This window comes from Acomys russatus, chromosome 11 (assembly GCF_903995435.1).
Source record: "Acomys russatus chromosome 11, mAcoRus1.1, whole genome shotgun sequence".
Classification (NCBI taxonomy): domain Eukaryota; kingdom Metazoa; phylum Chordata; class Mammalia; order Rodentia; family Muridae; genus Acomys; species Acomys russatus.
Window position 1 is genome coordinate 56,567,951 of NC_067147.1, and position 15,155 is coordinate 56,583,105.

The 15,155-nt window shown below is 46.3% G+C and overlaps 1 protein-coding gene and 1 pseudogene across 1 annotated transcript in view; one reads left to right on the top strand and one right to left on the bottom strand.

Annotated features, from left to right (window-relative positions):
* The window catches only part of Dnah8 (dynein axonemal heavy chain 8), a 228,670-nt gene that overhangs the window by 187,257 nt on the left and 26,258 nt on the right, over positions 1 to 15,155 (bottom strand). Inside the window, exons 11-16 of the mRNA XM_051153391.1 lie at positions 14,953 to 15,099; positions 11,948 to 12,145; positions 8,065 to 8,141; positions 4,884 to 4,983; positions 3,489 to 3,608; positions 1,898 to 2,033 (exon numbers count right to left, since the gene is read on the bottom strand). Coding sequence (XP_051009348.1) covers positions 1,898 to 2,033; positions 3,489 to 3,608; positions 4,884 to 4,983; positions 8,065 to 8,141; positions 11,948 to 12,145; positions 14,953 to 15,099 — 778 coding nt within the window. The remainder of the gene's footprint in view (positions 1 to 1,897; positions 2,034 to 3,488; positions 3,609 to 4,883; positions 4,984 to 8,064; positions 8,142 to 11,947; positions 12,146 to 14,952; positions 15,100 to 15,155) is intronic.
* Positions 10,470 to 11,694, top strand: LOC127195257 (60S ribosomal protein L9-like; annotated as a pseudogene).

Genomic DNA, 15,155 nt, shown 5'->3' on the forward strand with positions numbered 1-15,155 from the left:
TTATTTGATGTATATGGGCATTTTACCTGAGTGGATGTCTATGCAACACATGTGTGCAGAGCCCATGAAGGCCAGAAGAGTGTGTGGGATGCCCTGGGAATGGAGTGACAGATGGGTGTGAGCCGCCATATGGGTGATGGGAACTGAACCTGGGTCCTCTACAAAAGTAGCCAGTGCTCTTAACCACTGGGCCATCGCTCCAGCCCCTTAGCTTATTTATTAATGTAACAGGAATTACTGCTAGAGGCATAACAATAAAACATAATTATAGGCTTATATGTACTAACTCAAATCACATCTTATTTCAACAAATTTTATTAATACAAGAATTTCATTATGATCATGGACTCTGCCAAGTCTCATGTGGCCTGACAGAATTTCACAGCATCAATTTCTAGGAAAATAAAGTACTCTCTAAATCCCTTTGAAGTTGGCTGATTTTTTTTTTTAACTCACTGGATAAAATTAGAGTTTCCTCTTAAAAGATAGTTTTAATTAATTTGTTTTTAAACCTATTATCGGGAGGGTATGCCGCAGCACACCCATGTGGAGGTCGGAGGACAATTTGAGGAGTCAGTTTTCTCTTTCCATGTTTAAATGGATTGGACTGAGGTTGCCAGACTTGTGCAGTAAGCTCCTTTATGCTGACTGAGCCACCTTGCCAATCCTTAGCAAGACTGTTTTGTTTTGTGTTGCTTTTAGACAGGGCCTCACTGTCTAACCTGTATCTCACTGTATAACACTGGCTGGCCTTGAACTCACAGAGATCCTCCTGCCTCTGCCTCCCAAATGCGGGGATTCAAGGATGCACCACCACACCCAGCCCTTCAAAGGGTCCTTAGTGGGGCCAGTTTTCCTGAGGATCTCAGCTGAGAATTTTATCCAACATCTTTAGAACCCTTTCAGAACTCAGCTAAGAAATTATATGTCCAATCAGATAATAATTCTAAACATGGATCTAATATAATCTATTCATCCTAAAACTGTGCTGAATCTGCACGACAGAACAAAAGCCTAAGTAAGACAGATCCATAAGGGCAGTTGGGATGTAAGGACCGTTCCAAGGGGGGGGGCTGGAGAGATGGCTCAGAGGTTAAGAGCACTGACTGCTCTTCCAGAGGTCCTGAGTTCAATTCCCAGCAACCACATGGTGGCTCACAACCATCTGTAATGTGATCTGATGCCCTCTTCTGGCCTGCAGGTGTACACACAGGCAGAGCACTGTATACATAATAATAAATACATAAATCTTTAAATAAATAAATAAATAAATAAATGGACCGCTCCAGGCCAGGGCAACTCTCTGAGACCTAGCAGATCTCTACCAGGAGAAGCTCTGTGCAGCATCCATCAAAAGGAGGCCCAGCCACCAACCCAAGCACAGTCAAGCGCAGCCAGTGTAGACAACAGGAAATTGCCCAGAGCAGCGTGTCCCCCACAGCCTGGGCTGGCATGAAAAACTCCCAACTGTTAGCTCTGCTTGGGAGCACTTCTCCTGGGCTCTAACTAACCCACTGTGGTGACTTCTACTGCCGAGCGATGTTTTCAAGAGGCAAAGAACATTCCAGAAAACTTGATACAAACTTCATCTGTCAAGACTGCCTGATCTCTACCTATTGACCCAGGTTCCACACTCCCTGTAGAGAGCCCCAGGGTCTGCCTGATTTCACCTCCCCTGTGCTGGGCTTACCAGAGTATGGCACCACCCCTGGCTTTTTCACACGGGTTCTATAGAATAAATTTACCAACCAAACCACCTTCCCAGCCCTAAACCCAAACTTTAACCAGGCCAATTGTACGCTAAAAAAAAAAAAAAAAAAAAAAAAAGCACATGCCAAATGCAACAGAACCATGAATTTGTTTGAAATCAAGCCTCAGTTGTGAGTCGCATACGCACCATACTGTAGCTGGGAAATCTCTCTGACCCAGGCTGTGTGGTAGACCACCTCAAATTCCACCAGCACGTATGAGATCTTGTTATACTGACGGATGACGGCTTTACCTTCTGCACTTGACAAAATCTCTGAGTTTTTCTGTGGGGTTTTTTTTGGGGGGGGGGGAGAAAAAGTTCTATTTTAAGAGATTGCAGACTTTATTCCACAAGCTACTTATACCGTCATCAAATAGTCATGGTAGCCCCTTAGATTCTGCCTTAGGGTTCAACAGTGATGGGGAAGGAGGAAGGCCGTGAAAGCTGGAGACTGGGAAGGAAGGAATGACGGAGAGCTGTGTTGGCCCACAGGCAGCACAGTTCTCCATCTCCATCTCATGTTTCTCCTCCTCGCCCACTTCCCTGGACTAGGTACAACTGGCTGATTTTCCTTGAACAGTTATCAGGGCAAATTCCTTAATTGTACACAGCCGGGGAGAAGGCAGAGGAAGGGAGGAGGGTGAATCAAAAAGGGTTCCTTTTCGTTAACACTGGAAGAATTCACAAGTGCCAGACTGTACCTTGCCACTATAGCAACTTAGCCTCTTGTCTAAAGCTACAGTCTAAATGTCTTCTAAGATTTTCTTTTTTTTTTTTTTTTTTTTTTTTTTTTTTTACTATTTATTATGTGTATGTCTGCGGGCTTGTGCACCTGAGTGCAAGTGTACACAGAGGCCACAAGAGGGCAGCAGATCCCTTGGAGCTGGAATTACAGGTGATTTTTTTTTTTTTTTTTTTTTTTTTAACCACACAACATGGGTGCTGGGAGCTGAACTTGGGTTCTTTGCAGAGGCAGCATGCACTCTTAGCTGCTGAGCTGCCTCTCCATCCCCTGTTTAAATATGAGTAAATATGCAGAATACTGAAGCAGGCAACAGCAGCCCTGCAGAAACTTTACTTTTAGCAGTGCCTCCGTAACAAAACTACTTCAAGCCTGTGGTCCTGTGGTTATTTTCTTCTCTCTTCAGGCATGAAAGACAGTATCAAACAAAACAGGCTCTGCTCTGATAGTCTGTCTCTTGAACAAATAAAAACAAAACAAAAACAAAGGAAAGACAGAGTGACACTTCCAGAATGCTGGCTGGGTCTACAAGGACCCTGATCTTCAGAAACCTAATAATCCCATACTATATATGCACTCTGCTTTGCCCTGCCTGGGGCTCGGTTCTTCAAAGAGGGACGAATGCACTCAGCATCCCGGCTTGGTTTTCATTAAATATACATCAGCACCTATCCATCCACGCATGCAAATAGGAGTCGGGAGGTAGCTTACACTGGTGTCTTCAAAACAATTATTTTTAAGAGCCTTTATAAGGTGTCTTCTGTTATTAAAAGACATAAGATTTGCCAACTATAATTGAACTGGTTGGTCCACTGAACACAAAAAGATTGACTTAGCCCCTCTCCGGCATATTTATAAGCCATTTTCCCCCCTTGGTTAAAAAGCATTGGTTCTGACTGCTTCATTGGCATCAATATTGTAGGACAGGATGCATTCGTAATGTAATTTCGTTTCCACACCACCATGATTCATATATAAACTGGATGATTGGCTTACAAAGAAATAGTTGATGGGCTCATTTATCCGGCGGTACAGCTGCCTCACCCAGAGAATTTTTCCTGCTATGGGGGGCATGTTGCGAGCGAGAGGGGGGTCATCTTTCTGAGAATGATAGAGCTGTAATTAAAAAAAATTACATTAATGCTTGAATTCAGCACAGCAGAGAACGCAAACAAATTTACAGCCACATCTGCACACAGGTTTTCAGCACGCTTCACAGGCCGGGTGCACAAGGGTTGGTCGATAAATATGCAAATGAGCTTCAGAAACAATAATCGGAGGCTCAGAAAGAATCAAGTCCACATGTACAATGCTTTACTCTCTCTTTGCCTTCATTTCCTGTTACAGTGTTGTTATGCCCTGAATTAGAAATGTTCCCTCACAGGTGCGTGCGCGCATCCGTGCGCCCTTGCGTGGTGTGTTTGCGTGCACATGCGAGCGTGCATGCATTGAAGAGTATGCATGGCTCTACGGATGTCAGGGCTCACTATTGGCATCTTCTGTCACTTTCCACTTTCTTTTTGGGGACAGAGTCTCCCACTGAACATGAAGCTCACTGGCTAGGCTACACTGGCCGCCATCAAGCCCCGCCTGCCCCCACCAGTGCAGCATGGGGGTAACAGGTGCCTGCTGCTGCAACCAGCTTTTTCTTTGAGTGCTGGGGATCTGAACTCAGGGCTTCATTTTTGTACCATAGGCTCTTTACTGATGGGACCGTCGTCCCAGCCCTGGGCTTCTTATTTGGAATGTCCGCCCACCCCCAAGGCGGTTGTTCTCTTTGGGAAAGCTGTGGAATCTCTCTCGGAGGTGGACATAAACTGAAAAGCGGTGGGGCGTCTGGGAGTTACACCCACTCCCTGATCTGGTCTGACTGGCAGCCATGTGAATAGCTTCGAGTCTGCACGCCCGCCCGCTGCCACACACTGAGCCACTCCATTCTGACAAGCTGAAACACTATCCAACATAAATATCCCCCCACCCTGAAATTCTTTCCACCAGGTGTTTCAGCGGCAGGGATGCAGAAGGAACTAACAAGCATGTATTCTTTTCTCTCCCTATCTCACTTTTTTTTTTTTTTTTCCGGTTTTTCGAGACAGGGTTTCTCTGTGTAGTCTTGACTGTCCTGGACTCACTTTGTAGACCAAGCTGGCCTGGAACTCTGCCTCCCGCGTGCTGGGATTAAAGGCGTGTGCCACCACGCCTGGCTTTATCTCATATTCTAAGGAGGTATCAAAAGAGGAATCACATAGCCACATTGTATCTGGTATAGTACTCAAGGAACGAGCAACAGAACGAATGCTCTGAAGACCCTGGCATTTGGTGACAATGGTGAAGGCTTTCAGACCTTGCCTCTTTGTAGGAGTACACTCCGCACACATGCAGGCCACTTACCTTCTTGGTAGCTTCAAGTTCAGCCACATAACACTGAAGAATCCGCTCAATTGTGTGATTGATTTCCAGTTGAAGGCAGGGAATGTTCAGCTTCTGAAACCTAAAAGTAATCGAAACTGGGTAATTAAAAGGGAAATGAGAAGTGTACTGCAGAATGGCTGGAGTGCTAAATATCCGTCCGTTCATGCACTTGATAGACGGTTATTCCAGGCCCCACGCGTTAAGCTGGGTGTGTAACAGCAAGCAAGGCAGGTGTACTCTCCGCTTCCCTGGACCTTGCAGCTTCCACGGTGAAAGGCAGAGATTCTAACAGCAGCCTGTCAGCCAATATCACACCTCCTTAGAGCCTAAGTGATGCCTGGGAGGTACACGGACCACACTGTTCTGAGAAGAGCATGGACTGACCAATCGCATATTATAGGTAGAGAGGGCAATGGGAGGCAGACAGAGTGGGGGAGGGGCACCGTTAAAATGCCACCTGAGCTGTCACTGGCCAAAATCACTTCATGCCTGCTTTGACTGTTATGGTAGTCAGTCTCTGTCTCTGTCTCTGTCTCTGTCTCTCAATTATTTTTATTTTATATGCATTGGTGTTTTGCCAGCATGTGTCTGTATGAATGTGTCGGATCCCCTAGAACTGGACTTTCAGACAGATGTGAGCTGCCATGTGTGTGATGGGAACTGAACCCAGGTCGTCTGGAAAAGCAGCCACCTCTCCAGCCCTCATGGTAGTCTCTTAGGAGATAGTCACTGTTGGAGATACGGAACTACAGCAACTACAGCGAAGCTGCCAGAAAGCCAGATTGCACGGATTCCCAAGGAGGACTTCCTAAAGGGGCCTCTGGCGTGGGTCTTGTCTCTATCTCTGTCTCTCTGTGTGTATATGTGTCTGTCTGTCTGTCTATGTGTGTGTATGTCTATCTGTCTCTGTCTCTTCTTTGTTTCATCTCATATGGGCGCGCGCACACACATTTCCGCCCTCTGTGGGGAGTACTGCTAATGGGAATAGCGGGGAAAGGAGACTGAAGGGGAGTAAACTTTAAGTGCTTTTGCTGTAAGTGGCTATGGGGAAGGGAGGACGCCTATGTGAGATGGAGGACATTACTTGCCTGACTGCGCTGACCATTTTTCTATGCATACCAATACACCAAATACATCTGTTCTAGATTGCTTCTCTTGATACGATAAATACCAAAAGCAACTTGGGGAGGAAAGGGTGTATTTCAGCTCATACCTCTCAGGTCACAGCCCCCCCCCACCCCCCCAACCCCGTCATGGAGGAGAGTGGGGGTAGGAACTCAAGGAGAGAACATGGAGGCAGAAACCGAAGCAGAGAAAGGCTGCCTACTGGCCTGCTTCAGGCTCACCGTCAGCTGTCCTTACGCAGCCCAGCTCCATCTGCCTAGGGACAGAACCACCCACGGTGGGCCAAGCCTGCTCACATCCTTAGGCAGTAAAGGAAAATGCCCACAGACATGGCCACAGGCCAATCTGACAAGGCAGCTCCTTAGTTGGGGGCTCCCTCTTCCCAGACGACTCCAGGTTTGTGTCAAGCTGGCATCCAAAGTTAGCTAGGACAGTATGCGATCATGTTCTTTGGAAATCCTTTCCCCAAGTAAAATTAAGCATCAGTTGTTCCCTCTCCAATTATAACTGTGAAATTAAAGTGAAGCACGCTACATGGCCACTTGAGACGCTCCTAGGAAAGACTTTCTGTTATTGTTTTTTAATTTACTGGAGCATCATAGTGCACATCTGCCACCCCAGCATCTGGGAAATGGAGGCAGAAGAGCAAGAGATTTAAAGGTCTTGGCCACAAAGCAAATTTGAGGCCAACCTGGGCTATAAGTGAGCCTGTCTCAAAAAACAAACAAACAGAAAAATCTAAAATGGTATGAAAAACAATGTTCTTTATTTAAAGAAAAAAACTATTTAGTGGCAAAATGTTTATAACTCTTAAAAGCTTATGAAGGAGAAGTTTCCAGAACATCTAATTTGAAAATGTGGGCAGGAGTTTGTGTGCGTGCATGCGTGCGTGCATGTCTGAGAGTGTGTGTGTGTGTGTGTGTGTGTGTGTGTGTGTGTGTGTGCACATGCATGTACAAACATGCATGCATGTGTGCCTGTGTGCACACGCATGTGTGTGTGTGTTGTGCAGGGCTGTGCAAGGTTATGGGAGGTATGCAGGTACATGTGTATGCAGGTGCATGAGTGCATGCAGATGCATGGGTACAAATGTATATGTAGGCAGGTGCACATGTGTGGAGATCAGAGTACAACCCAGGTGTCATTCCTCAGATGCCACCCAGCCTTTTTGGTTTTTTGAGACAGGCTCTCTCACTGGTCTTTCTAACTATAGTTTTTTCTTTCCTCAGATGGTGGGATGAGATGAAGGCTGTACCCAAGCTTTATGAATACATGACTTTGGCTAAGCCTAGAGCCTGTCTATCTATCTCTAGGCCTCGGCCTGGAAGCTTCTAGTCTCCGTGCAATCTAATCTTCTGTAAGCCCGGACCTTGAAGGCTTCAGCTTCCAGCCTCTGTCTGCTAACCTAGACCTAGATGTTTTCTTCTTTCTCTCTCTCTCTCCCTCTTCTTCCCCCGCCTCTCTGAGCTGCTCTAAGGTAGCATCTGTTTCCTGTCTGTTCTCCTAAGAGTTGGGTGTATCCAATCTGTGACTTATTCTCTCTGACTTGTCACTTTGTCTGTCCCTCAATTAGATGTCATTGGGATTAAAGGTATGTACTAAAAGTGTGTGTCTGTCTTCCAGCCAAGGGGATTAAAGATGTGTATTCCAGGCAGAGGGATGAAAGGTGTGCACTAAGGGCATGTCTGTATTCTAGCTGGATCACACCGACCTAGGTTTTTGGATATGATCCCTTGCCAGAGAAGCCATGTTGCTGGATTAAAATTCCTCTACAGGCCTTGAAGTTAGCAATTCAGCTAAACAGCATGCCTACTGAACCCCAGAGGTCCTCCTGTCATTGCCTCCCAGGAATGATGGCCTACTAACATGCCCTACCCCACCTGACTTTCTTCTTCTTTCTCCTCCTCCTCCTCTTTTTCAATGGGTTCTGGGAATTGAACTCAGATCCTCCCCATTGCAAAGCAAGCACATTACCACCTGAGCTATCCAAAATCGTGCTTTCAGAGAAACCACCCTCACCCTCTCTAACAAGTACCTCTGAAGCAGCTGCAGAGCCTGCTGGGAGGACAAGATCTTCCCGAAGGTGCTGTTCATAAATGCCTGGATTTGTATCTAAAATAAAACATTAACGTTCAAGTTATTATTACGGGACTGGGACTAGTTTTGTCTGACACGTAACAACATTCCTCAAGACTCAAACACATCTGCCACCTAAGTGTCTGTGTGTGTGGTGGCCGGCCACAAGCCATGTCACTGCTGAATGAAGCATCATCCCTTTAGAAGTGAGATGTGGTGAATATAAAATACACTGCGTCTTAGACTCTGTCCGCCCCCCCACCCCACACACACACAAGATTTTGTAAAATACTTCCTCCATGGCTTAGAAATCAATGGCATGTAAAAATCACAATATTCCAAATAGACTGAATCAGACGCAGTATATTATTAAAGTGAAAAGTCACCTTCTTTTTAGTCCATTCATGCAGCTGCTAGGAAGGGGAAAGCCCCTTGTATGGCTTGCATTTGCAGCTCCTGATTGGGTATTCTGATTGAGGGGATGTATGGGAGGTGAGAGGGTCCCTTGCTAAGTGATTTTCTTTGGGACATTTGTAATTTCTAAGCAGTGTGCTGGCATTACAAGATGTGAGCTGCTTATGCCACTGCCCTGGGAAACCTCGTTGTTGGGGCTCAGGAGGTACCGGGAGCAGAAAATGTTCCTCCAGGACTCCCATCCCTAGCAATGAGCTTCCAGCTCTGAAGGATGGAGCTGAGACTGTCCCTTGCAGACTCGCTTTCCCACGTGGCCTGTATCGGTACAGGCAGTGGGATGGATTGCACCCCCAAGTCAGTCAGACGCTGGAAAAGGAACTGAAAACACTGACACGGCAATCAAATTGTCTACTAATAACTATCAAAGGGCGCGTGTAAGCTGGGTTTGACGGCATATGCCTGTAATTCTAGCACTCAAGAGTCAGAAGCAGGAAAACTGCAAAATCTGAAGCCAGCCTGTGCTAGGTACAGACACCCTGTCTCTGAAAACCTGAAGGGCTTGGATATAGCTCAGAGGCACAGTGCCTGCCTAGCTGGAACCAACCACCAGTCCTCAAAAAAAAAAAAAAAATGTCATACGGCCACTAACTTTATTAAAAGCTAAAATTTACATCTTTCATAATATAGAATCTTCATTAATAAATCATAAAATTTTCAGGGAACAAAGTTTTTCATTCCTGTTGCTATGAATATTTAACTCTGGAAGCAAATTCCATCCAACTCAACTACCCAAAATGAAAAGTAATAACCGGACTATTTCTTGATATCTGAATCTAATTTTCAAAAATGGAAGGGAAATGAAAATAAGTTAACTTATCCGGCCTGATGATGTGGGCCTAGGATCCTAGCTACTCTGTAGGCTAGTGGAGAAAGATCACAGGTTCAAGGACTATCTTAGCAACAGAAGGAGTTCAAGGCCAGCCTAGGCAACTTAGTGAGACCCTACATCAAAATGAAAAGTAAAAAGAGGATAAGGAATATAGCTCAGTGCTAAGAGTACCATCAGCACACATGGGACCCACAGTTCATCCCTACTAACATACACACACCCACCATCACCACCAACAATAACAACAACAACAATCTTTTCTTTAAAAAGAGAGAGAGAAGCGCTGGGCATGGTGGTGCATGCCTTTAATCCCAGCACTTGGGAGGCAGAGACAGGCAGATCGCTGTGAGTTTGAGGCCAGCCTGGTCTACAAAGTGAGTCCAGGACAGCCAAGGCTACACAGAGAAACCTTGTCTTAAAAATACGAGAGAGAGAGAGAGAGAGAGAGAGAGAGAGAGAGAGAGAGAGGAAGAGGGAGAGGGAGAGAAAGAGAGGGAGAGAATATGAAACTTGATAAATGACCCAACAGTCGAGAGCACTGGCAGCTGGCTGCTGTTACAGAGGACCTGGCTTCAATTTCTGACAACTATAAGACAGCTTACAGCCTTCTGTTAACTCCAGTTCTAGGGGATCTAGTGCCCTCTTCTGGCCTCCACTAGTACTGCATGCATGAGGTGCACATATATAGACATGCACACATATAAAAGAATTATCTTTTTCTAAATTGAAAGGAAACTTGTTTCAAAAATAAAAAGTATGATTCTAGGAGTAGCAACATTTTAGGAAATGTCTTATTAATATTGCCAAGATTAGATGTACTACAAATTTAAATGATCTTAATAAATAAATAAATGCGACAAAAATATTATTTTTCCCTCATTGTCATGTCAAGAATCTGAGTTCAAAAATTGGAAAAAGAAGGTCAGTGAGAAATCTCACTTTGCACCAATGTATAAAATCCCCTTTGGAGGTCCTGCTACTCACATGGGCTTTCACTGGATATACTCATTTTTCATTTAGAAGGAGGGAGGAGGAGAAAGGTTATCTGGTCAGGAAGGACCATGGGCTACACGCATGAAGATGTAAGGTCAGGACCTGTGGCGGTGTGCATGAAAATGGCCCCCACATGCTGGATGCGGTGGTGCACACCTTTAATCCCAGCACTTAGGAGGCAGAGGCAGGTGGATTGCTATGAGTTCGAGGCCAGCCTGGTCTACAAAGCTACTACAGTCTAGGATAGCTAGAAAATGGCCCCCACAGACACCTAGGGAGTGGCATTTTTAGAGGTGTAGCCTTGTTGGAGTAGGTGTGGCCTCATTGGAGGAAATGTGTCACTAGGGGGTGGGCTTTGAAGTTTCAGAAGCTTAAGCCAGGCCTAGTGGCTCACTCTCTTCCTGCTGCCTGTGGCTCAAGATGTAGAACTTTCAGCTCCTTCTCCAGCGCCATGTCTGCCTGCATACCGCCATGCTTCCCTCCATGACAATAACGAACTAAACCTCTGAATCTGCCCCAGTCAAATGTTGTCTTCCATAAGAGTAGCGGTGGTCAAGCTGTCTCTTCTCAGCAACAGAAGCTGTCACTAAGACAGGGCCCCCCCCCAAGAACCCACATTAAAAGCAAGGAACAGTGGCGTGTGCCTGCAATCCCAGTAATAAAAAAAGATCACACAGACAGGTGGGTCACTCGAAGTTTGTAGGCCAGCTAGCCTACTTTATGTGGTGGAAGACACCTGAGGTTGTCCCCTGGCCTCCCACCTTGCACATAAATATCTACCCACGCATGCCCCAGGGGAACTCTGCGGAGGGACTTCAAACACATAAAAGAACTGAGTCTTCCTGGAGAGAAAAAGGAGAGGCTCCAGGTTGATTAATGGTGGGGTAACAGAAAGGAATAGGCCACTGTCAGAACCGCACCCCTGCCCCCCACCAGTCACCTTCAGAACACCATCAAGGGTGTCACACTGCGCTTCCATTACAAGGTGATCTCTGTGTATACTCTCTACCCGTCAAGTCGTTACTCAGGAGAATGGGTCTTTGATTGAAATCTGAAATTTCTTGGGTGACAAATACATCTGCAGGGTTCGGATGAGGACGGGGTGATGCTTGTCCTGTCTCTCAAGCCCAGAAGGTTGGACTGACCCTTGAAGGAAACGCTATGGAGCTTGTTTCACACTCAGCGGCTCTGATCCAGCACGCCACAGCAGGGGGAAACAAGGCTACCGGGAAGGTTTTGGATGGTGTCTGGGTGTCTGAAAAAGGGAACAGTTCAGCAGGCTCACGCATATGATCTACGTTACCCAGCCCCAGAAACAAGACCCTGAATTGCAAGTATGTTTGGGGTGTTGTTGGGAACGATAAAAGGCTTATTGAAAACAACGTCAACCTGTCTCGAAAAAAAAAAAAAAAAAAAAAAAGAAAACAACATCAATGAGACCAAATACATGAATACTGTTCTATATGGATATTCACAATTATAGCTCCAAACAGCACCACCAACTACGGTTCAGTCTTCATAAATACAAGCTTCTGTGACTGCTTACCTCTAAAGTATTAATCTTTGACATAAATTCTGAGAAATCTGTGTCAAATTCCGTTCTCCGTGGATCCAGGATGTCATATTGGTTTTTCTTAATCCCTTGATAGATATTTTTGAACTTTATCGACAAAATGTCTATTCCTTCAATGGTAGAATTACTCAGGGCTGTGTAAGTTTGCACAATGGTTATCATTTCTGTAATCTTCAAAAAGAAATGTTAGATGGTTAGAAATACGCCATTAGGCCCCTTCTACAGACTTAGGCTCCTGTGTTAAGTGCTGGGAGCCAGTGGCACTATTTTGGTGGCTGAGGCATTAGGAGGTAGGCCCTAGGCACTGAGCGTGTGCCTTCGGTTGTGCCGGGTCCCCGCAATTTCTGCCTCTCTACCTCTCTGCCGCAGAATGAGCAGACTCCTACACACTCCCACAACCATGACATTCGGGCCCGAGGGCATGGGGCCAACCATGAACAGATCCCTCTGAACTTTATGAAACAAAATGAGCGCTCCCCTCATCTAACTTGTCTCAGTAGCAGCAGCAGCAACAACAAGGAGAAATCTGACACACACCCCAGAAGCCTGAAGCATGAGAGAAACCACTGGTGACCTGGAAGGACCCCGAGGAACTCTCCATGCAATTGATTTTAGAGTTTATTTTGGGACTAACTTCCAGTGTGCCACAGTAACTCTCAATGTACCAATGCCATATACACTATACACACACACACACACACACACACACACACACACACACACCATACACAAGCTAGGCGTGATGGCACACACCTTTAATCCCAGCACTCAGGGAGGCAGAGGCAGGCAGATCACTGAGTTTTAAGGCCAGCCTGGTCTACAGAGAGAGTCTAGGACAGCCAAGGCCAACACAGAGAAACCCTGTATTGAAAAACCAAAAACCAAAGCCAAAACCAAAACCAACACACACACACACACACACACAGTTGGGAAGGGCTGGAAACCCACAGGACATGAGTTCAGTCTGTAGTACTCACATTCATGGCTCAATAACCATTTATAATTCCAGTTCTTGGGGAACCAGCAGACCTCTGAGGGCACCAGGCATGCACGTAGTACACATACATAAATGCAGGCAGACCACTCATACAGATAAATAAATCTAAAACAACAAAACCATCTCATACCCACAAGTCACGCAGTTCTTAATCTCCAGTGATACCCACTGAGACCTGCTTTCAATAACATAGCTCCGAGCTCTCCAGGGAGAGGTTATCTTTGTCCAACAGCGGGAAAGGGACCGTGGCCCGCTCCTTAGCCTGCCCTCCAAATACCATCAGAAGCGGCACACAGTCCTCGTGTGAGCCAGCCCTTGCCAGGGTGAGAGCTATTGCCACCATGCAATTTCTGTACACTTCCAGAAACCATTGGCTCCAAGCCTGGAGGAAATGCAAGCCACCTGAGGCTTACAGTACAGTACACAAGAGATGACTGGACTCCCTCCTAATACAGGCTCTCCGCGTGCCCACTCTGCAACTCAAAAGCCAAGACAGGGCTTCAGGGGCCCCAGCTGGAAGTCATTCTCCTCTAACCCTGAGCCTCCTACCCGGCTACAACAGCTGGAATGTAGAGCACAATTTTAGGTGCCCACATAAATAAAATCCATGAACCGTAATGAGAAAATATATGGGACTTAGCTTTGCTCCCTTCACATGGTAATCTTCAGCTAGGTCTACTTTCCTACAGAGTCTAAGATTTATTTTATTTTTTAATTATGCGTGTGTGGGCCATGGGTATGTGCCTGTGACTACAATTTCCTCCAGAGGCCATAAGAGGGCATGGGATCCCCTGGAGCTGGAATGGCAGAGAGTTATGGGTGCTGGTAACCAAACTCTTGGCTTCTGGAAGAGCAGTATGTGCTCTTTTGTTTGTTGATTTTGTTTTTGTCTTTGTTTTTTGTTTTTTGGTTTGGTTTTGGCTTTTTGAGACCGGGTTTCTCTGTGCAGCCTTGCCTGTCCTGGACTCACTTTGTAGACCAGGCTGGCCTCAAACTCACAGTGATCCACCTGCCTCTGCCTCCTGAGTGCTGGGATTAAATGCATGCGCTCCCAAGACCGGCTTTGTCTTTGTCTTTTGTTTGCTTGCTTTTGTTTCTTGAGACAGGGTTTCACTGTGTAGCCCTGGCTTTCCTGGAACTCACTTTGCAAACCAGCCTGGCCTCAAACTCAGAGATCAGCCTACCCCTGCCTTCCAAGTGCTGGGAGCAAAAGTCTACCCCACCCCCACCTGACCCCTAGCTCAGTATGTGCTCTTAACTGCTGGGTTATGGGGACAGGGTCTCTCACTGGTGCTCTACTGACTGGCTAGGCCGGCTGGCCAGTGACCTCCAGAGATCCACCTGTCCCTGCCCCACCAGCACTGGAATTAAAGGCAAGCACCACCATACTCATCTTACAGAGCTGAGAGGTATCCACCCGGGTATCCAACCCAGGTCCTGACACCTGCTTGGTAAGCACTTCACGGAAGCCATCTTCCGCAAAGAGCGACACCAAGGAACCTTTAGTTTGGGTTCCCGACAGCCTTCTAAAGAATGTCAGAGAGGTACAGGAGTTTCCGGCTGCTGTGTGTCCAGCAAAGGATTCCCCTACACACTGTTCACAAATACATCACCCACACTGATCCTGAAAGGAAGGCGTCTACACATTCAGATACTGCGTTGTTTATAGGTCCCCGCAGCTGCACACACTTTTCTCCGCTTAATATTACAGTGGAGAGCAGAAGCCTTCAAGTTCAAGATCTCTATCTGTGCTTGAAGAATTGAGGTCTCGGAAGAGGTGAAGGTTTGCAATAGCTTTTGTGCTGGCACAAAAGAAAAGATACCAGCTCAAATAAAGGCAGTGGTATATGAGTGACCTCAGTGCGTGGGGTGGATCGATGGAGGAGACCCGAGCCAACAGTCCTCACCCACACTACCGCAAACCCAAAATAACCTGCACCGTGCAGTTTAGGGTGGGGTCCTGTGACTGCAGACTGCTTACCTTCTCCAGTCTCTTACAGAAGGCTTCGAATTTTCCAAATATGTACATTTCGGAAACCTCAAAAGACTTCTCCCCTGAAGATTCTAAAATCTGCTTCCTTGTTTTGTGAAAGGATGCCTGGTATTCCTTGAAGAGAAAGATGCAATCCTACAAGAAATTGGGGGGGGGGGGGGAGCAGGGGAGATAATCAGGGAGGGTGATGG